Genomic DNA, 23,268 nt, shown 5'->3' on the forward strand with positions numbered 1-23,268 from the left:
AGCATCTTGCCACACAGTATCCCAATAATAGATGTAATTTGGAATGCTTTAACGTGACAATTCCAACCAGGCATAACTTCTTCTATTAGTTTTTTAGAAGGATTCTCTCTCCCCTTCCTTAACCAGCACTGACATAACAGATGAAAAAAGGAGTAATTGAAACTGTTTTGATAGATATTACACTGAAGATTTGTGTTGACAGTTGCAATAATTTATATATGAAAATTATCAAGTTTTCTGTTAAACAGACACTAAGCTTTTTTAGGTCAGCAAAAGTGGCTTTCTGCCAGTTTAAATGTTTTAAGGTTGGTTACTATTCTCACTGTCAGCAGCAACAGTTTGATAGTGAGGTATAATGAAGGTGAAGAATTTGAGAAAATTATCAAAATGAGACTTTCCTCTCCAGTCATTTAAAGGAAAGTCAACGTAATATTGAACTGAGCATAAACAGTTTTGACCAGCACATGCAAAATTTTGTTAAATTTTAAAAGCCTAAGTCTTCTTGTATCGTGTTAAGTTTTTCTTAATTTATTAAGAAAATTAATTTATTTTTTATCTACGTGGTTTATATACTTTAAACAAGACAGGTCTCAGGCCAGAGTCCTAAGGACCATTGGCAACGTTTACCACTCGGATTTGTCTTACTCTGTTTCTGTTAAAAAGTCATATCATATACCACTAGCAAGTTAATACCTCCAAACAACAGGCCTCATAAAATGAGGGCAAATAAAATTGTTTATATTGTTTAAAGTTATATGTTACTGTATTTCAAATAATGCATGTATTGACTTTAATAGTTGTAGTACTTTACTATATAAAATATAGTACAGTACTACTTACAGTATCAAAGCAGGCGTACATATGGTAGTTTCTTTACTAAAGAAATTGTTCATTTAAGTGTGTACAAGGACACTTACTGTATTAAACTACTTGAACAGTAAGCTGCTTACTGTACAAAAGATCTTGTACAGTACGTTACTTACTGTAATAAAGTAAGTGCCCAAAAGGCTTCCTACTGTATTAGAGCAAGTTTACAATAGGATACTGATAATATGAAAGTACATATACGGTAAGCTGCTTAATGCATAATTGTAAGTTACAGTCGGCAACTTACTGTATTTAGTTGTACATTAAGCAACTTACAATAACACAGGTGTATATATGCTCCTGCTTGATCTTGAGGATAATAAGGTTAAGACAGACTAAAGGCAGACAAAAATTCCCAAATGTCTAAAATCCCTAAAATGTTACAATAACTAAGATCTCGTAACAAATAAAGACCCAAAACTAATAATAGTGATCCAATAAACAATAGTAAAGAAAGTCATATTGATAATAAAGTGTAGAAAATGATAATATATCAATTACATACCAAAACTTATTCATAAAATCAGGAGACAAATGCTTATCAATACCTTCCACTACAGACTGGAAGGCTGCTTATCTATACCTTTCACTACAGACTGGAAGGCTGCTTATCTATACCTTCCACTACAGACTGGAAGGCTGCTTATCTATATCTTCCACTACAGACTGGAAGGTTGCTTATCTATACCTTCCACTACAGACTGGAAGGCTGCTTATCTATACCTTCCACTACAGACTGGAAGGCTGCTTATCTATACCTTCCACTACAGACTGGAAGGCTGCTTATCTATACCTTCCACTACAGACTGGAAGGCTGCTTATCTACATCTTCCACTACAGACTGGAAGGCTGCTTATCTATACCTTCCACTACAGACTGGAAGGCTGCTTATCTATACCTTCTACTACACATAAAGGGTATAACTAGCCGATCTCTCACAGTGTTCAAGAGAGAACTTGATAAGCTCTGATCAACCAGGCTGTGATTCATACGACAGTCTGCTAGCAGCCGCGTCCAACAACCTGGTTAACCTGTCCAGCAACGAGGAGGCCTGGTCGAGGACCGGGCCGCGGGGACGGTAAGGCCCTAAACGGCCTCAAGGTAACCTCAAGGAAGGTACCACCAGCACAATAAAATACATTCATACCTCCAACATGCCAAAACTCATACAAACAACGCATACCAAAACTCATTCTCACTATCATCAAAACAAAAACTCATTCATTCCCCCAGCATACAAAAACTCATTCATTCCACCAGCATACAAAAACTCATTCATTCCACCAGCATACAAAAACTCATTCATTCCACCAGCATACAAAAACTCATTCATTCCACCAGCATACAAAAACTCATTCATTCCACCAGCATACTAAAATGCAAACACTGGAACATCAAGGCCGTTGGGTACTGTCAACTGGGTGCCAAGTCACATGGGAATAACTGGAAATGACATTGCAGACGATGCTGCAAAACTTGCAACTAAGAGAAGAAATGTAGACATTTACATACCACAGAGTCTATCACAGATTAAGAAAGTAATTAGCAATAGAGCAATGCAGAAGATATATAGTGACCAGTACACAGCAGTTGCAACATCAAGATCTGCGGGTTGGCACAAGAATTACACCAAATACGAACCACATATTTTGATGAAAGGAGAACATCTGGAGTACATCATGTACATCTTACTGTACATCTACACATGTACATCTGTAGATTACTGTACATCTACACATGTACATCTGTAGATTACTGTACATCTACACATGTACATCTGTAGATTACTGTACATCTACACATGTACATCTGTAGATTGCTGTACATCTACACATGTACATCTGTAGATTACTGTACATCTACACATGTACATCTGTAGATTACTGTACATCTACACATGTACATCTGTAGATTACTGTACATCTACACATGTACATCTGTAGATTACTGTACATCTACACATGTACATCTGTAGATTACTGTACATCTACACATGTACATCTGTAGATTACTGTACATCTACACATGTACATCTGTAGATTACTGTACATCTACAGATGTACATCTGTAGATTACTGTACATCTGTAGATTACTGTACATCTACACATATACATCTGTAGATTACTGTACATCTACACATGTACATCTGTAGATTACTGTACATCTGTAGATTACTGTACATCTACACATGTACATCTGTAGATTACTGTACATCTGTAGATTACTGTACATCTACACATGTACATCTGTAGATTACTGTACATCTACACATGTACATCTGTAGATTACTGTACATCTACACATGTACATCTGTAGATTACTGTACATCTACACATGTACATCTGTAGATTACTGTACATCTACACATGTACATCTGTAGATTACTGTACATCTACACATGTACATCTGTAGATTACTGTACATCTACACATGTACATCTGTAGATTACTGTACATCTGTAGATTACTGTACATCTGTAGATTACTGTACATCTACACATGTACATCTGTAGATTACTGTACATCTGTAGATTACTGTACATCTACACATGTACATCTGTAGATTACTGTACATCTACACATGTACATCTGTAGATTACTGTACATCTGTAGATTACTGTACATCTACACAAGTACATCTGTAGATTACTGTACATCTACACATGTACATCTGTAGATTACTGTACATCTACACATATACATCTGTATATTACTGTACATCTACACATATACATCTGTAGATTACGGTACATCTACACATGTACATCTGTAGATTACTGAACATCTACACATGTACATCTGTAGATTACTGTACATCTACACATGTACATATGTAGATTACTGTACTTCTACACATGTACATCTCTAGATTACTGTACATCTACACATGTACATCTGTAGATTACTGTACATCTACACATGTACATCTGTAGATTACTGTACATCTGTAGGTTACTGTACATCTACACATGTACATCTGTAGATTACTGTACATCTACACATGTACATCTGTAGATTACTGTACATCTGTAGGTTACTGTACATCTACACATGTACATCTGTAGATTACTGTACATCTGTAGATTACTGTACATCTACACATGTACATCTGTAGATTACTGTACATCTGTAGGTTACTGTACATCTACACATGTACATCTGTAGATTACTGTACATCTGTAGATTACTGTACATCTACACATGTACATCTGTAGATTACTGTACATCTACACATATACATCTGTAGATTACTGTACATCTACACATGTACATCTGTAGATTACTGAACATCTACACATGTACATCTGTAGATTACTGTACATCTACACATGTACCTATATAGATTACTGTACATCTACATTGGTCTCGTGAGGCAGGTCTCAACAACCAGCTCCTCGTAGATGTGTCCTTGTACATTATTGGTCTCGTGAGGCAGGTCTCAACAACCAGCTCCTCGTAGATGTGTCCTTGTACATTATTGGTCTCGTGAGGCTGGTCTCAACAACCAGCTCCTCGTAGATGTGTCCTTGTACATTATTGGTCTCGTGAGGCTGGTCTCAACAACCAGTTCCTCGTAGATGTGTCCTTGTACATTATTGGTCTCGTGAGGCAGGTCTCAACAATTTACCATATTTCAACATCATTAAAATTGTTAAGCGACGCACCGAGCTCTTCGAGGTACTTCTTGTTCTCCTCACTGTCCTGGATCCAAATCGCAAGGATATCACCAGTGACGCCCCTCCGGTGAAGTCCTAGCAGGAGTCTCTCCCCTCCCACCCCTGTAGATGAGAGGAAACATTGAAGCTCACACCTGGCAACTCTCCCCACCCACACCTGTAGATGAGAGGGAACATTGAAGCCCACACCTGGCAACTCTCCCCAACCACACCTGTAGATTAGAAGGAACATTGAACCTCACACCTGGCAAGTCTCCCCACCCACACCTGTAGATGAGAGGGAACATTGAAGCCCACACCTGGCAACTCTCCCCACCCACACATGCAGAGGAGAGGGAACATTGAAGCTCACACCTGCAGATAAGAGGGAACACTGAAGCCGACACCTGGCAACTCTCCACACCCACACGTGCAGATGAGAGGGAACTCTGAAGCCCACACCTGGCAACTCTCCCCATCTACACCTGCAGATGAAAGGGAACACTGAAGCCCACACCTGGCTACACCTCACACCCATCTCTTAAGGAGGAGGAGGAGGGTAGTGATGCAGAGGAGGAGGAGGAGGGTAGCGGTGCAGAGGAGGCGGGTAGTGGTGCAGAGGAGGAGGAGGGTAGTGGTGCAGAGGAGGAGGAGGGTAGTGGTGCAGAGGAGGAGGGTAGTAGTGCAGCGGAGGAGGAGGAGGGTAGTGGTGTAGAGGAGGAGGAGGGTAGTGGTGCAGAAAAGGAGGAGGGTAGTGGTGCTGAGGAGGAGGAGGAGGAGGGTAGTGGTGCAGAGGAGGAGGGTAGTGGTGCAGAGGAGGAGGGTAGTGGTGCAGCGGCGGAGGAGGAGGGTAGTGGTGCAGAGGAGGAGGAGGGTAGTGCTGAAAAGGAGGAGGAGGGTAGTGGTGCAGAGGAGGAGGAGGGTAGTGGTGCAGAGGAGGAGGAGGGTGGTGCTGAAAAGGAGGAGGGTAGTGGTGCAGAGGAGGAGGAGGGTAGTGGTGCAGAGGAGGAGGAGGGTAGTGCTGAAGAGGAGGAGGAGGGTAGTGGTGCAGAGGAGGAGGAGGGTAGTGGTGAAGAGGAGGAGGGTAGTGGTGCAGAGGAGGAGGAGGGTAGTGCTGAAGAGGAGGAGGAGGGTAGTTGTGCAGAGGAGGAGGAGGCTAGTGGTGCAGAGGAGGAGGGTAGTGGTGCAGAGGAGGAGGAGGGTAGTGGTGAAGAGGAGGAGGGTAGTGGTGCAGAGGAGGAGGAGGGTAGTGCTGAAGAGGAGGAGGAGGGTAGTTGTGCAGAGGAGGAGGAGGGTAGTGGTGCGGAGGAGGAGGAGGGTAGTGGTGCAGAGGAGGAGGAGGGTAGTGGTGCAGAGTAGGAGGAGGGTAGTGGTGCAGAGAAAGGAAGAGGGAAGTGGTGCAGAGTAGGAGGAGGGTAGTGGTGCAGAGAAAGGAAGAGGGTAGTGGTGCAGAGGAGGAGGAGGGTAGTGATGCAGAGGAGGAGGAGGGTAGTGGTGCAGAGGAGGAGGAGGGTAGTGGTGCAGAGTAGGAGGGGGGTATTGGTGCAGAGGAGGAGGGTAGTGGTGCGGAGGAGGAGAAGGGTAGTGGTGCAGAGAAGGAGGAGGGTAGTGGTGCTGAGGAGGAGGAGGAGAAGAGTAGTGATGCAGAGGAGGAGGGTAGTGGTGCAGAGGAGGAGGAGGGTAGTGGTGCGGAGGAGGAGGAGGGTAGTTATGCGGAGGAGGAGGGTAGTGGTGCAGAGGGGGAGGAGGGTAGTGGTGCAGAGGAGGAGGAGGAGGAGGAGGAGGGTAGTTATGCAGAGGAGGAGGGTAGTGGTGCAGAGGAGGAGGGTAGTTATGCAGAGGAGGAGGGTAGTGGTGCAGAGGAGGAGGGTAGTGGTGCGGAGGAGGAGGAGGGTAGTGGCGTAGAGGAGGAGGAGGGTAGTGGTGCTGAGGAGGAGGAGGATGCGGGTAGTGGTGGAGAGGAGGAGGGTAGTGATGCAGAGGAGGAGAGTAGTGGTGCAGAGGAGTAGGAGGGTAGTAGTGCAGAGGAGGAGGGTAGTGGTGCAGAGGAGGAAGGTAGAGGTGCAGAGGAGGAGGAGGGTAGTGGTGCAGAGGAGGAGGAGGGTAGTGGTGCAGAAGAGGAGAAGGGTTGTGGTGCAGAAGAGGAGGGTAGTGGTGCAGAGGGGAAGGAGGAGGAGGGTAGTGGCGCAGAGGAGGAGGAGGGTAGTGGTGCTGAGGAGGAGGAGGATGCGGGTAGTGGTGCAGAGGAGGAGGGTAGTGATGCAGAGGAGGAGTGAAGTGGTGCAGAGGAGGAGGAGGGTAGTGGTGCAGAGGAGCAGGAGGGTAGTAATGCAGAGGGGGAGGGTAGTGATGCAGAGGAGGAGGAGGGTAGTGGTGCAGAGGAGGAGGGTAGTGGTGCAGAGGAGGAGGAGGAGGATGGTAGTGGTGCAGAGGAGGAGGGTAGTGGTGCAAAGGAGGAGGAGGGTAGTGGTGCAGAGGAAGAGGGTAGTGGTGCGAAGGAGGAGGGGGAGGGTAGTGGTGCAGAGGAGGAGGGTAGTAGTGCGGAGGAGGAGGAGGGTAGTGGCGTAGAGGAGGAGGGTAGAGGTGCAGAGAAGGAGGGAAGTGGTGCAGAGGAGGAGGAGGGTAGTGGTGCAGAGGAGGAGGAGGGTAGTGGTGCAGAGGAGGAGGAGGGTAGTGGTGCAGAGGAGGAGTGTAGTAGTGCGGAGGAGGAGGAGGGTAGTGGTGCAGAGGAGGAGGAGGGTAGTGGTGCAGAGGAGGCGGGTAGTGGTGCAGAGGAGGAGGGTAGTGGTGCAGAGGAGGAGGAGGGGGGTAGTGGGGCAGAGGTAGAGGAGGGTAGTGATGCAGAGGAGGAGGAGTGTAGTGGTGCTGAGGAGGAGGAGGATGCGGGTAGTGGTGCAGAAGAGGAGGGTAGTGATGCAGAGGAGGAGTGAAGTGGTGCAGAGGAGGAGGAGGGTAGTGGTGCAGAGGAGCAGGAGGGTAGTAATGCAGAGGGGGAGGGTAGTGGTGCAGAGGAGGAGGAGGGTAGTGGTGCAGAGGAAGAGCGTAGTGGTGCAGAGGAGGAGGAGGGTAGTGGTGCATAGGAGGAGTGTAGTGGTGCAGAGGAGGAGGGTAGTGGTGCAGAGGAGGAGAAGGGTAGTGGTGCAGAGGAGGAGGGTAGTGGTGCAGAGGAGGAGGAGGGTAGTGGTGCAGAGGAGGAGGGTAGTGGTTCAGAGGAGCAGGAGGGTAGTGGTGCAGAGGAGAAGGAGGATAGTGGTGCAGAGGAGGAGGAGGGTAGTGGTGCAGAGAAGGAGGGTAGTGGTGCAGAGGGGGAGGAGGAGGAGGGTAGTGGCGCAGACGAGTAGGAGGGTAGTGGTGCTTAGGAGGAGGAGGAGGATGCGGATAGTGGTGCAGAGGAGGAGGGTAGTGATGCAGAGGAGGAGGGTAGTGGTGCAGAGGAGGAAGGTAGAGGCGCAGAGGAAGAGGAGGGTAGTGGTGCAGAGGAGGAGGAGGGTAGTGGTGCAGAGGAGGAGGGTAGTGGTGCAGAGGAGGAGGGTAGTGGTGCAGAGGAGGAGGGTAGTGGTGCAGAGGAGGAGGGTAGTGGTGCAGAGGAGCAGGAGGGTAGTAATGCAGAGGAGGAGGGTAGTGGTGCAGAGGAGGAGGAGGGTAGTGGTGCAGAGGAGGAGGGTAGTGGTGCAGAGGAGGAGGAGGGTAGTGGTGCAGAGGAGGAGTGTAGTGGTGCAGAGGAGGAGGGTAGTGGTGCAGAGGAGGAGGAGGGTAGTGGTGCAAAGGAGGAGGGTAGTGGTGCAGAGGAGCAGGAGGGTAGTGGTGCAGAGGAGGAGGGTAGTGGTGCAGAGAAAGAGGAGGGTAGTGGTGCAGAGTAGGAGGGTAGTGGTGCAGAGGAGCAGGAGGGTAGTGGTGCAGAGGAGGAGGAGGAGGGTAGTGGTGCAGAGGAGGAGGGTAGTGGTGCAGAGGACGAGGGTAGTGGTGCAGAAGAGGAGGAGGGGGGAAGTGGTGCTGAGGAGGAGGAGGAGGGTAGTGATGCAGAGGAGGAGGAGGGTAGTGATGCAGAGGAGGAGGAGGGTAGTGGTGCAGAGGAGGAGTAGGAGGAGGGTAGTGCTGCAGAGGATGAGGAGGGTAGTGGTGCAGAGGAGGCAGGTAGTGGTGCAGAGGACGAGGGTAGTGGTGCAGAGGAGGAGGAGGGGGGTAGTGGGGCAGAGGAGGAGGAGGGTTGTGATGCAGAGGAGGAGGAGGGTAGTGATGCAGAGGAGGAGGAGGGTAGTGGTGCAGAGGAGGAGGAGAAGGAGGGTAGTGGTGCAGAGGAGGAGGAGGGAAGTGGTGCAGAGGAGGAGGAGGGTAGTGGTGCAGAAGAGGAGGGTAGTGGTGCAGAGGAGGAAGTTAGAGGTGCAGAGGAGGAGGAGGGTAGTAGTGCAGAGGAGGTGGAGGGTAGTGGTGCAGAGGAGGAGGGTAGTGGTGCAGAGGGGGAGGAGGAGGAGGGTAGTGGCGCAGAGGAGGAGGAGGGTAGTGTTCCTGAGGAGGAGGAGGATGCGGGTAGTGGTGCAGAGGAGGAGGGTAGAGATGCAGAGGAGGAGGGTAGTGGTGCAGAGGAGGAGGAGGGTAGTGGTGCACAGGAGGAGGGTAGTGGTGCAGAGGAGGAGGAGGAGGGTAGTTATGCAGAGGAGGATTGTAGTGGTGCAGAGGAGGAGGAGGGTAGTGGTGCAGAGGAGGAGGAGGGTAGGGGCGCAGAGGAGGAGGAGGAGGAGGGTAGTTATGCAGAGGAGGAGGGTAGTGGTGCAGAGGAGGAGGGTAGTGGTGCGGAGGAGGAGGAGGAGGGTGGTTATGCAGAGGAGGAGGGTAGTGTTGTAGAGGAGGAGGGTAGTGGTGCGGAGGAGGAGGAGGAGGAGGATGGTAGTGATGCAGAGGAGGAGGGTAGTGGTGCGGGGGAGGAGGAGGAAGGTAGTGATGCAGAGGAGGAGGAGGAGGGGGGTAGTTGTGCAGAGGAGGAGGGTAGTGGTGCTGAGGAGGAGGAGGAGGAGGGTAGTGCTGCAGAGGAGGAGGAGGGTAGTGGTGCGAAGGAAGAGGAGGGTAGTGGTGCAGAGGAGGAGGGTAGTGGTGCAGATGAGGAGGAGGAGGAGGGTAGTGGTGCGGAGGAGGAAGAGGAGGGTAGTGGTGCGGAGGAGGAGGAGGAGGATGGTAGTGATGCAGAGGAGGAGGGTAGTGGTTCGGAGGAGGAGGAGGGTAGTGGTGCAGAGGAGGAGGAGGAGGTTGGTAGTGATGCAGAGGAGGAGGGTAGTGGTGCGGAGGAGGAGGAGGAGGATGGTAGTGATGCAGAGGAGGAGGGTAGTGGTGCGGAGGAGGAGGAGGGTAGTGGTGCAGAGGAGGAGGAGGAGGATGGTAGTGGTGCAGAGGAGGAGGGTAGTGGTGCAATGGAGGAGGAGGGTAAGGGTGCAGAGGAAGAGGGTAGTGGTGCGAAGGAGGAGGAGGAGGGTAGTGGTGCAGAGGAGGAGGGTAGTAGTGCGGAGGAGGAGGAGGAGGGTAGTGGTGTAGAGGAGGAGGGTAGAGGTGCAGAGGAGGAGTGAAGTGGTGCAGAGGAGGAGGAGGGTAGTGGTGCAGAGGAGGAGAAGGGTAGTGGTGCAGCGGAGGAGGAGGGTAGTGGTGCAAAGGAGGAGTGTAGTAGTGCGGAGGAGGAGGAGGGTAGTGGTGAAGAGGAGGAGGAGGGTAGTGGTGCAGAGGAGGCGGGTAGTGGTGCAGAAGACGAGGGTAGTGGTGCAGAGGAGGAGGAGGGGGGTAGTGGGGCAGAGGTAGAGGAGCGTTGTGATGCAGAGGAGGAGTAGGGTAGTGATGCAGAGGAGGAGGAGGGTAGTGGTGCAGAGGAGGAGGAGAAGGAGGGTAGTGGTGCAGAGGAGGAGGAGGGAAGTGGTGCAGAGGAGGAGGAGGGTAGTGGTGCAGAAGAGGAGGGTAGTGGTGCAGAGGAGGAAGGTAGAAGTGCAGAGGAGGAGGAGGGTAGTGGTGCAGAGGAGGAGGAGGGTAGTGGTGCAGAGGAGGAGAAGGGTTGTGGTGCAGAGGAGGAGGGTAGTGGTGCAGAGGAGGAGGAGGGTAGTGGTGCAGAGGAGGAGAAGGGTTGTGGTGCAGAGGAGGAGGGTAGTGGTGCAGAGGGGGAGGAGGAGGAGGGTAGTGGCGCAGAGGAGGAGGAGGGTAGTGGTGCTGAGGAGGAGGAGGATGCGGGTAGTGGTGCAGAGGAGGAGGGTAGTGATGCAGAGGAGGAGGGTAGTGGTGCAGAGGAGGAGGAGGGTAGTGGTGCAGAGGAGCAGGAGGGTAGTAATGCAGAGGGGGAGGGTAGTGGTGCAGAGGAGGAGGAGGGTAGTGGTGCAGAGGAGGAGGGTAGTGGTGCAGAGGAGGAGGAGGGTAGTGGTGCATAGGAAGAGTGTAGTGGTGCAGAGGAGGAGGGTAGTGGTGCAGAGGAGGAGGAGGGTAGTGGTGCAGAGGAGGAGGGTAGTAGTTCAGAGGAGCAGGAGGGTAGTGGTGCAGAGGAGGAGGAGGATAGTGGTGCAGAGGAGGAGGAGGGTAGTGGTGCAGAGAAGGAGGGTAGTGGTGCAGAGGGGGAGGAGGAGGAGGAGGGTAGTGGCGCAGAGGAGGAGGAGGGTAGTGGTGCTTAGGAGGAGGAGGATGCGGGTAGTGGTGCAGAGGAGGAGGGTAGTGATGCAGAGGAGGAGGGTAACGGTGCAGAGGAGGAGGGTAGTGATGCAGAGGAGGAGGGTAGTGGTGCAGAGGAGGATGCGGGTAGTAGTGCAGAGGAGGAGGGTAGTGATGCAGAGGAGGAGGAGGGTAGTGGTGCAGAGGAGGAGGGTAGTGGTGCAGAGGATGAGGAGGGTAGAGGTGCAGAGGAGGAGGGTAGTGGTGCAGAGGAGGAGGAGGGTAGTGGTGCAGAGGAGGAGGAAGGTAGTGGTGCTGAGGAGCAGGAGGAAGAGGGTAGTGGTGCAGAGGAGGAGGAGGGTAGTGGTGCGGAGGAGGAGGAGGGTAGTGGTGCAGAGGAGGAGGGTAGTGGTGCGGAGGAGGAGGAGGGCAGTGGTGCGGAGGAGGAGGAGGGTAGTGGTGCGGAGGAGGAGGAGGAGGAGGGTAGTGATGCAGAGGAGGAGGGTAGTAGTGCGGAGGAGGAGGAGGGTAGTGGTGTAGAGGAGGAGGGTAGAGGTGCAGAGGAGGAGGGAAGTGGTGCAGAGGACGAGGGTAGTGGTGCAGAGGAGGAGGGGGGGGTAGTGGGGCAGAGGAAGAGGAGGGTTGTGATGCGGAGGAGGAGGAGGAGGAGGGTAGTGGTGTAGAGGAGGAGGGTAGAGGTGCAGAGGAGGAGGGAAGTGGTGCATAGGAGGAGTGTAGTGGTGCAGAGGAGGAGGGTAGTGGTGCAGAGGAGGAGGAGGGTAGTGGTGCAGAGGAGGAGGGTAGTGGTTCAGAGGAGTAGGAGGGTAGTGGTGCAGAGGAGGAGGGTAGTGGTTCAGAGGAGCAGGAGGATAGTGGTGCAGAGGAGGAGGAGGATAGTGGTGCAGAGGAGGAGGAGGGTAGTGGTGCAGAGAAGGAGGGTAGTGGTGCAGAGGGGGAGGAGGAGGAGGGAAGTGGCGCAGAGGAGGAGGAGGGTAGTGGTGCTTAGGAGGAGGAGGAGGATGCGGATAGTGGTGCAGAGGAGGAGGGTAGTGATGCAGAGGAGGAGGGTAGTGGTGCAGAGGAGGAAGGAAGAGGTGCAGAGGAGGAGGAGGGTAGTGGTGCAGAGGAGGAGGGTAGTGGTGCAGAGGAGGAGGAGGGTAGTGGTGCAGAGGAGGAGGGTAGTGGTGCAGAGGAGGAGGGTAGTGGTGCAGAGGAGCAGGACGGTAGTAATGCAGAGGAGTAGGGTAGTGGTGCAGAGGAGGAGGATGGTAGTGGTGCAGAGGAGGAGGGTAGTGGTGCAGAGGAGGAGGAGGGTAGTGGTGCAGAGGAGGAGGGTAGTGGTGCAGAGGAGGAGGGTAGTGGTGCAGAGGAGGAGGAGGGTAGTGGTGCAGAGGAGGAGGGTAGTGGTGCAGAGGAGCAGGAGGGTAGTGGTGCAGAGGAGGAGGGTAGTGGTGCAGAGGAGGAGGAGGGTAGTGGTGCAGAGGAGAAGGGTAGTGGTGCAGAGGAGCAGGAGGGTAGTGGTGCAGAGGAGGAGGAGGAAGGTAGTGGTGCAGAGAAGGAGGGTACTGGTGCAGAGGACGAGGGTAGTGGTGCAGAGGAGGAGGAGGGTAGTGGTGCATAGGAGGAGTGTAGTGGTGCAGAGGAGGAGGGTAGTGGTGCAGAGGAGGAGGAGGGTAGTGGTGCAGAGGAGGAGGGTAGTGGTGCAGAGGAGGAGGGTAGTGGTGCAGAGGAGGAGGAGGGTAGTGGTGCAGAGGAGAAGGGTAGTGGTTCAGAGGAGCAGGAGGGTAGTGGTGCAGAGGAGGAGGAGGATAGTGGTGCAGAGGAGGAGGAGGGTTGTGGTGCAGAGAAGGAGGGTAGTGGTGCAGAGGGGGTGGAGGAGGAGGGTAGTGGCGCAGAGGAGGAGGAGGGTAGTGGTGCTTAGGAGGAGGAGGAGGATGCGGATAGTGGTGCAGAGGAGGAGGGTAGTGATGCAGAGGAGGATGGTAGTGGTGCAGAGGAGGAAGGTAGAGGTGCAGAGGAAGAGGAGGGTAGTGGTGCAGAGGAGGAGGGTAGTGGTGCAGAGGAGGAGGGTAGTGGTGCAGAGGAGGAGGAGGGTAGTGGTGCAGAGGAGGAGGGTAGTGGTGCAGAAGAGGAGGGGGGGGGGTAGTGGGGCAGAGGAAGAGGAGGGTTGTGATGCAGTTGTGGAGGAGGGTAGTGATGCAGAGGAGGAGGAGGGTAGTGGTGCAGAGGAGGAGGAGAAGGAGGGTAGTGGTGCAGAGGAGGAGGAGGGAAGTGGTGCAGAGGAGGAGGAGGGTAGTGGTGCAGAAGAGGAGGGTAGTGGTGCAGAGGAGGAAGGTAGAGGTGCAGAGGAGGAGGAGGGTAGTGGTGCAGAGGAGGAGGAGGGTAGTGGTGCAGAGGAGGAGAAGGGTTGTGGTGCAGAAGAGGAGGGTAGTGGTGCAGAGGGGAAGGAGGAGGAGGGTAGTGGCGCAGAGGAGGAGGAGGGTAGTGGTGCTGAGGAGGAGGAGGATGCGGGTAGTGGTGCAGAGGAGGAGGGTAGTGAGGCAGAGGAGGAGTGAAGTGGTGCAGAGGAGGAGGAGGGTAGTGGTGCAGAGGAGCAGGAGGGTAGTAATGCAGAGGAGGAGGAGGGTAGTGGTGCAGAGGAGCAGGAGGGTAGTAATGCAGAGGGGGAGGGTAGTGGTGCAGAGGAGGAGGAGGGTAGTGGTGCAGAGGAGGAGGGTAGTGGTGCAGAGGAGGAGGAGGATAGTGGTGCAGAGGAGGAGGGTAGTGGTTCAGAGGAGCAGGAGGATAGTGGTGCAGAGGAGGAGGAGGATAGTGGTGCAGAGGAGGAGGAGGGTAGTGGTGCAGAGAAGGAGGGTAGTGGTGCAGAGGGGGAGGAGGAGGAGGGTAGTGGCGCAGAGGAGGAGGAGGGTAGTGGTGCTTAGGAGGAGGAGGAGGATGCGGATAGTGGTGCAGAGGAGGAGGGTAGTGATGCAGAGGAGGAGGGTAGTGGTGCAGAGGAGGAAGGAAGAGGTGCAGAGGAAGAGGAGGGTAGTGGTGCAGAGGAGGAGGAGGGTAGTGGTGCAGAGGAGGAGGGTTGTGGTGCAGAGGAGGAGGGTAGTGGTGCAGAGGAGCAGGAGGGTAGTAATGCAGAGGAGGAGGGTAGTGGTGCAGAGGAGGAGGATGGTAGCGGTGCAGAGGAGGAGGGTAGTGGTGCAGAGGAGGAGGAGGGTAGTGGTGCAGAGGAGGAGGATGGTAGTGGTGCAGAGGAGGAGGGTAGTGGTGCAGAGGAGGAGGAGGGTAGTGGTGCAGAGGAGGAGTGTAGTGGTGCAGAGGAGGAGGGTAGTGGTGCAGAGGAGGAGGAGGGTAGTGGTGCAGAGGAGGAGGGTAGTGGTGCAGAGGAGCAGGAGGGTAGTGGTGCAGAGGAGGAGGGTAGTGGTGCAGAGGAGGAGGAGGGTAGTGGTGCAGAGGAGGAGGGTAGTGGTGCAGAGGAGGAGGAGGGTAGTGGTGCAGAGGAGGAGGAGGAAGGTAGTGGTGCAGAGAAGGAGGGTACTGGTGCAGAGGACGAGGGTAGTGGTGCAGAGGAGGAGGAGGGTAGTGGTGCATAGGAGGAGTGTAGTGGTGCAGAGGAGGAGAGTAGTGGTGCAGAGGAGGAGGAGGGTAGTGGTGCAGAGGAAGAGGGTAGTGGTGCAGAGGAGGAGGAGGGTAGTGGTGCAGAGGAGGAGGGTAGTGGTTCAGAGGAGCAGGAGGGTAGTGGTGCAGAGGAGGAGGAGGATAGTGGTGCAGAGGAGGAGGAGGGTAGTGGTGCAGAGAAGGAGGGTAGTGGTGCAGAGGGGGTGGAGGAGGAGGGTAGTGGCGCAGAGGAGGAGGAGGGTAGTGGTGCTTAGGAGGAGGAGGAGGATGCGGATAGTGGTGCAGAGGAGGAGGGTAGTGATGCAGAGGAGGATGGTAGTGGTGCAGAGGAGGAAGGTAGAGGTGCAGAGGAAGAGGAGGGTAGTGGTGCAGAGGAGGAGGAGGGTAGTGGTGCAGAGGAGGAGGGTAGTGGTGCAGAGGAGGAGGGTAGTGGTGCAGAGGAGGAGGGTAGTGGTGCAGAGGACGAGGGTAGTGGTGCAGAGGAGGAGGAGGGGGGAAGTGGTGCTGAGGAGGAGGAGAAGGGTAGTGATGCAGAGGAGGAGGAGGGTAGTGATGCAGAGGAGGAGGAGGGTAGTGGTGCAGAGGAGGAGTAGGAGGAGGGTAGTGCTGCAGAGGAGGAGGAGGGTAGTGGTGCATAGGAGGCAGGTAGTGGTGCAGAGGACGAGGGTAGTGGTGCAGAGGAGGAGGAGGGGGGTAGTGGGGCAGAGGAGGAGGAGGGTTGTGATGCAGAGGAGGAGGAGGGTAGTGATGCAGAGGAGGAGGAGGAGGGTAGTGATGCAGAGGAGGAGGAGAAGGAGGGTAGTGGTGCAGAGGAGGAGGAGGGAAGTGGTGCAGAAGAGGAGGGTAGTGGTGCAGAGGAGGAGGAGGGTAGTGGTGCGGAGGAGGAGGAGGGTAGTGGTGCAGAGGAGGAGGGTAGTGGTGCGGAGGAGGAGGAGGGCAGTGGTGCGGAGGAGGAGGAGGGTAGTGGTGCGGAGGAGGAGGAGGAGGAGGGTAGTGATGCAGAGGAGGAGGGTAGTAGTGCGGAGGAGGAGGAGGGTAGTGGTGTAGAGGAGGAGGGTAGAGGTGCAGAGGAGGAGGGAAGTGGTGCAGAGGACGAGGGTAGTGGTGCAGAGGAGGAGGGGGGGGGGTAGTGGGGCAGAGGAAGAGGAGGGTTGTGATGCGGAGGAGGAGGAGGAGGAGGGTAGTGGTGTAGAGGAGGAGGGTAGAGGTGCAGAGGAGGAGGGAAGTGGTGCATAGGAGGAGTGTAGTGGTGCAGAGGAGGAGGGTAGTGGTGCAGAGGAGGAGGAGGGTAGTGGTGCAGAGGAGGAGGGTAGTGGTTCAGAGGAGGAGGAGGGTAGTGGTGCAGAGGAGGAGGGTAGTGGTTCAGAGGAGCAGGAGGATAGTGGTGCAGAGGAGGAGGAGGATAGTGGTGCAGAGGAGGAGGAGGGTAGTGGTGCAGAGAAGGAGGGTAGTGGTGCAGAGGGGGAGGAGGAGGAGGGTAGTGGCGCAGAGGAGGAGGAGGGTAGTGGTGCTTAGGAGGAGGAGGAGGATGCGGATAGTGGTGCAGAGGAGGAGGGTAGTGATGCAGAGGAGGAGGGTAGTGGTGCAGAGGAGGAAGGAAGAGGTGCAGAGGAAGAGGAGGGTAGTGGTGCAGAGGAGGAGGAGGGTAGTGGTGCAGAGGAGGAGGGTAGTGGTGCAGAGGAGGAGGAGGGTAGTGGTGCAGAGGAGGAGGGTAGTGGTGCAGAGGAGGAGGGTAGTGGTGCAGAGGAGCAGGAGGGTAGTAATGCAGAGGAGTAGGGTAGTGGTGCAGAGGAGGAGGATGGTAGTGGTGCAGAGGAGGAGGGTAGTGGTGCAGAGGAGGAGGAGGGTAGTGGTGCAGAGGAGGAGTGTAGTGGTGCAGAGGAGGAGGGTAGTGGTGCAGAGGAGGAGGAGGGTAGTGGTGCAGAGGAGGAGGGTAGTGGTGCAGAGGAGCAGGAGGGTAGTGGTGCAGAGGAGGAGGGTAGTGGTGCAGAGGAGGAGGAGGGTAGTGGTGCAGAGGAGAAGGGTAGTGGTGCAGAGGAGCAGGAGGGTAGTGGTGCAGAGGAGGAGGAGGAAGGTAGTGGTGCAGAGAAGGAGGGTACTGGTGCAGAGGACGAGGGTAGTGGTGCAGAGGAGGAGGAGGGTAGTGGTGCATAGGAGGAGTGTAGTGGTGCAGAGGAGGAGGGTAGTGGTGCAGAGGAGGAGGAGGGTAGTGGTGCAGAGGAGGAGGGTAGTGGTGCAGAGGAGGAGGGTAGTGGTGCAGAGGAGGAGGAGGGTAGTGGTGCGGAGGAGAAGGGTAGTGGTTCAGAGGAGCAGGAGGGTAGTGGTGCAGAGGAGGAGGAGGATAGTGGTGCAGAGGAGGAGGAGGGTTGTGGTGCAGAGAAGGAGGGTAGTGGTGCAGAGGGGGTGGAGGAGGAGGGTAGTGGCGCAGAGGAGGAGGAGGGTAGTGGTGCTTAGGAGGAGGAGGAGGATGCGGATAGTGGTGCAGAGGAGGAGGGTAGTGATGCAGAGGAGGATGGTAGTGGTGCAGAGGAGGAAGGTAGAGGTGCAGAGGAAGAGGAGGGTAGTGGTGCAGAGGAGGAGGAGGGTAGTGGTGCAGAGGAGGAGGGTAGTGGTGCAGAGGAGGAGGAGGGTAGTGGTGCAGAGGAGGAGGGTAGTGGTGCAGAAGAGGAGGGGGGGGGTAGTGGGGCAGAGGAAGAGGAGGGTTGTGATGCAGTTGTGGAGGAGGGTAGTGATGCAGAGGAGGAGGAGGGTAGTGGTGCAGAGGAGGAGGAGAAGGAGGGTAGTGGTGCAGAGGAGGAGGAGGGAACTGGTGCAGAGGAGGAGGAGGGTAGTGGTGCAGAAGAGGAGGGTAGTGGTGCAGAGGAGGAAGGTAGAGGTGCAGAGGAGGAGGAGGGTAGTGGTGCAGAGGAGGAGGAGGGTAGTGGTGCAGAGGAGGAGAAGGGTTGTGGTGCAGAAGAGGAGGGTAGTGGTGCAGAGGGGAAGGAGGAGGAGGGTAGTGGCGCAGAGGAGGAGGAGGGTAGTGGTGCTGAGGAGAAGGAGGATGCGGGTAGTGGTGCAGAGGAGGAGGGTAGTGAGGCAGAGGAGGAGTGAAGTGGTGCAGAGGAGGAGGAGGGTAGTGGTGCAGAGGAGCAGGAGGGTAGTAATGCAGAGGAGGAGGAGGGTAGTGGTGCAGAGGAGCAGGAGGGTAGTAATGCAGAGGGGGAGGGTAGTGGTGCAGAGGAGGAGGAGGGTAGTGGTGCAGAGGAGGAGGGTAGTGGTGCAGAGGAGGAGGAGGATAGTGGTGCAGAGGAGGAGGGTAGTGGTTCAGAGGAGCAGGAGGATAGTGGTGCAGAGGAGGAGGAGGATAGTGGTGCAGAGGAGGAGGAGGGTAGTGGTGCAGAGAAGGAGGGTAGTGGTGCAGAGGGGGAGGAGGAGGAGGGTAGTGGCGCAGAGGAGGAGGAGGGTAGTGGTGCTTAGGAGGAGGAGGAGGATGCGGATAGTGGTGCAGAGGAGGAGGGTAGTGATGCAGAGGAGGAGGGTAGTGGTGCAGAGGAGGAAGGAAGAGGTGCAGAGGAAGAGGAGGGTAGTGGTGCAGAGGAGGAGGAGGGTAGTGGTGCAGAGGAGGAGGGTTGTGGTGCAGAGGAGGAGGGTAGTGGTGCAGAGGAGCCGGAGGGTAGTAATGCAGAGGAGGAGGGTAGTGGTGCAGAGGAGGAGGATGGTAGCGGTGCAGAGGAGGAGGGTAGTGGTGCAGAGGAGGAGGAGGGTAGTGGTGCAGAGGAGGAGGATGGTAGTGGTGCAGAGGAGGAGGGTAGTGGTGCAGAGGAGGAGGAGGGTAGTGGTGCAGAGGAGGAGTGTAGTGGTGCAGAGGAGGAGGGTAGTGGTGCAGAGGAGGAGGAGGGTAGTGGTGCAGAGGAGGAGGGTAGTGGTGCAGAGGAGCAGGAGGGTAGTGGTGCAGAGGAGGAGGGTAGTGGTGCAGAGGAGGAGGAGGGTAGTGGTGCAGAGGAGAAGGGTAGTGGTGCAGAGGAGCAGGAGGGTAGTGGTGCAGAGGAGGAGGAGGAAGGTAGTGGTGCAGAGAAGGAGGGTACTGGTGCAGAGGACGAGGGTAGTGGTGCAGAGGAGGAGGAGGGTAGTGGTGCATAGGAGGAGTGTAGTGGTGCAGAGGAGGAGAGTAGTGGTGCAGAGGAGGAGGAGGGTAGTGGTGCAGAGGAAGAGGGTAGTGGTGCAGAGGAGGAGGAGGGTAGTGGTACAGAGGAGGAGGGTAGTGGTTCAGAGGAGCAGGAGGGTAGTGGTGCAGAGGAGGAGGAGGATAGTGGTGCAGAGGAGGAGGAGGGTAGTGGTGCAGAGAAGGAGGGTAGTGGTGCAGAGGGGGTGGAGGAGGAGGGTAGTGGCGCAGAGGAGGAGGAGGGTAGTGGTGCTTAGGAGGAGGAGGAGGATGCGGATAGTGGTGCAGAGGAGGAGGGTAGTGATGCAGAGGAGGATGGTAGTGGTGCAGAGGAGGAAGGTAGAGGATGCAGAGGAAGAGGAGGGTAGTGGTGCAGAGGAGGAGGAGGGTAGTGGTGCAGAGGAGGAGGGTAGTGGTGCAGAGGAGGAGGGTAGTGGTGCAGAGGAGGAGGGTAGTGGTGCAGAGGACGAGGGTAGTGGTGCAGAGGAGGAGGAGGGGGGAAGTGGTGCTGAGGAGGAGGAGGAGGGTAGTGATGCAGAGGAGGAGGAGGGTAGTGATGCAGAGGAGGAGGAGGGTAGTGGTGCAGAGGAGGAGTAGGAGGAGGGTAGTGCTGCAGAGGAGGAGGAGGGTAGTGGTGCATAGGAGGCAGGTAGTGGTGCAGAGGACGAGGGTAGTGGTGCAGAGGAGGAGGAGGGGGGTAGTGGGGCAGAGGAGGAGGAGGGTTGTGATGCAGAGGAGGAGGAGGGTAGTGATGCAGAGGAGGAGGAGGAGGGTAGTGATGCAGAGGAGGAGGAGAAGGAGGGTAGTGGTGCAGAGGAGGAGGAGGGAAGTGGTGCAGAAGAGGAGGGTAGTGGTGCAGAGGAGGAGGAGGGTAGTGGTGCGGAGGAGGAGGAGGGTAGTGGTGCAGAGGAGGAGGGTAGTGGTGCGGAGGAGGAGGAGGGCAGTGGTGCGGAGGAGGAGGAGGGTAGTGGTGCGGAGGAGGAGGAGGAGGAGGGTAGTGATGCAGAGGAGGAGGGTAGTAGTGCGGAGGAGGAGGAGGGTAGTGGTGTAGAGGAGGAGGGTAGAGGTGCAGAGGAGGAGGGAAGTGGTGCAGAGGACGAGGGTAGTGGTGCAGAGGAGGAGGGGGGGGGGTAGTGGGGCAGAGGAGGAGTGTAGTGATGCAGAGGAGGAGGGTAGTGGTGCAGAGGAGCCGGAGGGTAGTAATGCAGAGGAGTAGGGTAGTGGTGCAGAGGAGGAGGAGGGTAGTGGTGCAGAGGAGCAGGAGGGTAGTGGTGCAGAGGAGGAGGGTAGTGGTGCAGAGGAGGAGGAGGGTAGTGGTGCAGAGGAGGAGGAGGGTAGTGGTGCAGAGGAGAAGGGTAGTGGTGCAGAGGAGCAGGAGGGTAGTGGTGCAGAGGAGGAGGAGGAAGGTAGTGGTGCAGAGAAGGAGGGTACTGGTGCAGAGGACGAGGGTAGTGGTGCAGAGGAGGAGGAGGGTAGTGGTGCATAGGAGGAGTGTAGTGGTGCAGAGGAGGAGGGTAGTGGTGCAGAGGAGGAGGAGGGTAGTGGTGCAGAGGAGGAGGGTAGTGGTGCAGAGGAGGAGGGTAGTGGTGCAGAGGAGGAGGAGGGTAGTGGTGCGGAGGAGAAGGGTAGTGGTTCAGAGGAGCAGGAGGGTAGTGGTGCAGAGGAGGAGGAGGATAGTGGTGCAGAGGAGGAGGAGGGTTGTGGTGCAGAGAAGGAGGGTAGTGGTGCAGAGGGGGTGGAGGAGGAGGGTAGTGGCGCAGAGGAGGAGGAGGGTAGTGGTGCTTAGGAGGAGGAGGAGGATGCGGATAGTGGTGCAGAGGAGGAGGGTAGTGATGCAGAGGAGGATGGTAGTGGTGCAGAGGAGGAAGGTAGCGGTGCAGAGGAAGAGGAGGGTAGTGGTGCAGAGGAGGAGGAGGGTAGTGGTGCAGAGGAGGAGGGTAGTGGTGCAGAGGAGGAGGAGGGTAGTGGTGCAGAGGAGGAGGGTAGTGGTGCAGAAGAGGAGGGGGGGGTAGTGGGGCAGAGGAAGAGGAGGGTTGTGATGCAGTTGTGGAGGAGGGTAGTGATGCAGAGGAGGAGGAGGGTAGTGGTGCAGAGGAGGAGGAGAAGGAGGGTAGTGGTGCAGAGGAGGAGGAGGGAACTGGTGCAGAGGAGGAGGAGGGTAGTGGTGCAGAAGAGGAGGGTAGTGGTGCAGAGGAGGAAGGTAGAGGTGCAGAGGAGGAGGAGGGTAGTGGTGCAGAGGAGGAGGAGGGTAGTGGTGCAGAGGAGGAGAAGGGTTGTGGTGCAGAAGAGGAGGGTAGTGGTGCAGAGGGGAAGGAGGAGGAGGGTAGTGGCGCAGAGGAGGAGGAGGGTAGTGGTGCTGAGGAGGAGGAGGATGCGGGTAGTGGTGCAGAGGAGGAGGGTAGTGAGGCAGAGGAGGAGTGAAGTGGTGCAGAGGAGGAGGAGGGTAGTGGTGCAGAGGAGCAGGAGGGTAGTAATGCAGAGGAGGAGGAGGGTAGTGGTGCAGAGGAGCAGGAGGGTAGTAATGCAGAGGGGGAGGGTAGTGGTGCAGAGGAGGAGGAGGATAGTGGTGCAGAGGAGGAGGGTAGTGGTTCAGAGGAGCAGGAGGATAGTGGTGCAGAGGAGGAGGAGGATAGTGGTGCAGAGGAGGAGGAGGGTAGTGGTGCAGAGAAGGAGGGTAGTGGTGCAGAGGGGGAGGAGGAGGAGGGTAGTGGCGCAGAGGAGGAGGAGGGTAGTGGTGCTTAGGAGGAGGAGGAGGATGCGGATAGTGGTGCAGAGGAGGAGGGTAGTGATGCAGAGGAGGAGGGTAGTGGTGCAGAGGAGGAAGGAAGAGGTGCAGAGGAAGAGGAGGGTAGTGGTGCAGAGGAGGAGGAGGGTAGTGGTGCAGAGGAGGAGGGTTGTGGTGCAGAGGAGGAGGGTAGTGGTGCAGAGGAGCAGGAGGGTAGTAATGCAGAGGAGGAGGGTAGTGGTGCAGAGGAGGAGGATGGTAGCGGTGCAGAGGAGGAGGGTAGTGGTGCAGAGGAGGAGGAGGGTAGTGGTGCAGAGGAGGAGGATGGTAGTGGTGCAGAGGAGGAGGGTAGTGGTGCAGAGGAGGAGGAGGGTAGTGGTGCAGAGGAGGAGGGTAGTGGTGCAGAGGAGGAGGGTAGTGGTGCAGAGGAGGAGGAGGGTAGTGGTGCAGAGGAGGAGGGTAGTGGTGCAGAGGAGCAGGAGGGTAGTGGTGCAGAGGAGGAGGAGGGTTGTGGTGCAGAGAAGGAGGGTAGTGGTGCAGAGGGGGTGGAGGAGGAGGGTAGTGGCGCAGAGGAGGAGGAGGGTAGTGGTGCTTAGGAGGAGGAGGAGGATGCGGATAGTGGTGCAGAGGAGGAGGGTAGTGATGCAGAGGAGGATGGTAGTGGTGCAGAGGAGGAAGGTAGAGGTGCAGAGGAAGAGGAGGGTAGTGGTGCAGAGGAGGAGGAGGGTAGTGGTGCAGAGGAGGAGGGTAGTGGTGCAGAGGAGGAGGAGGGTAGTGGTGCAGAGGAGGAGGGTAGTGGTGCAGAAGAGGAGGGGGGGGGGTAGTGGGGCAGAGGAAGAGGAGGGTTGTGATGCAGTTGTGGAGGAGGGTAGTGATGCAGAGGAGGAGGAGGGTAGTGGTGCAGAGGAGGAGGAGAAGGAGGGTAGTGGTGCAGAGGAGGAGGAGGGAACTGGTGCAGAGGAGGAGGAGGGTAGTGGTGCAGAAGAGGAGGGTAGTGGTGCAGAGGAGGAAGGTAGAGGTGCAGAGGAGGAGGAGAGTAGTGGTGCAGAGGAGGAGGAGGGTAGTGGTGCAGAGGAAGAGAAGGGTTGTGGTGCAGAAGAGGAGGGTAGTGGTGCAGAGGGGAAGGAGGAGGAGGGTAGTGGCGCAGAGGAGGAGGAGGGTAGTGGTGCTGAGGAGGAGGAGGATGCGGGTAGTGGTGCAGAGGAGGAGGGTAGTGAGGCAGAGGAGGAGTGAAGTGGTGCAGAGGAGGAGGAGGGTAGTGGTGCAGAGGAGCAGGAGGGTAGTAATGCAGAGGAGGAGGAGGGTAGTGGTGCAGAGGAGCAGGAGGGTAGTAATGCAGAGGGGGAGGGTAGTGGTGCAGAGGAGGAGGAGGGTAGTGGTGCAGAGGAGGAGGGTAGTGGTGCAGAGGAGGAGGAGGGTAGTGGTGCAGAGGAGGAGGGTAGTGGTGCAGAGGAGCAGGAGGATAGTGGTGCAGAGGAGGAGGAGGATAGTGGTGCAGAGGAGGAGGAGGGTAGTGGTGCAGAGAAGGAGGGTAGTGGTGCAGAGGGGGAGGAGGAGGAGGGTAGTGGCGCAGAGGAGGAGGAGGGTAGTGGTGCTTAGGAGGAGGAGGAGGATGCGGATAGTGGTGCAGAGGAGGAGGGTAGTGATGCAGAGGAGGAGGG

At 55.9% G+C, this 23,268-nt stretch overlaps 1 protein-coding gene across 1 annotated transcript in view; it reads right to left on the reverse strand.

The window, feature by feature from the left end:
- Positions 1–1,521: 1,521 nt before the first annotated feature.
- The window catches only part of LOC123750002 (uncharacterized), an 81,402-nt gene continuing 59,655 nt past the window's right edge, over positions 1,522–23,268 (reverse strand). The window contains exon 4 of the mRNA XM_069301697.1: positions 1,522–4,646. Within this exon, the coding sequence (XP_069157798.1) occupies positions 4,492–4,646 (155 nt within the window). The 3' untranslated portion in view covers positions 1,522–4,491. The remainder of the gene's footprint in view (positions 4,647–23,268) is intronic.

This window comes from Procambarus clarkii, chromosome 46 (assembly GCF_040958095.1).
Source record: "Procambarus clarkii isolate CNS0578487 chromosome 46, FALCON_Pclarkii_2.0, whole genome shotgun sequence".
NCBI classification, from domain to species: domain Eukaryota; kingdom Metazoa; phylum Arthropoda; class Malacostraca; order Decapoda; family Cambaridae; genus Procambarus; species Procambarus clarkii.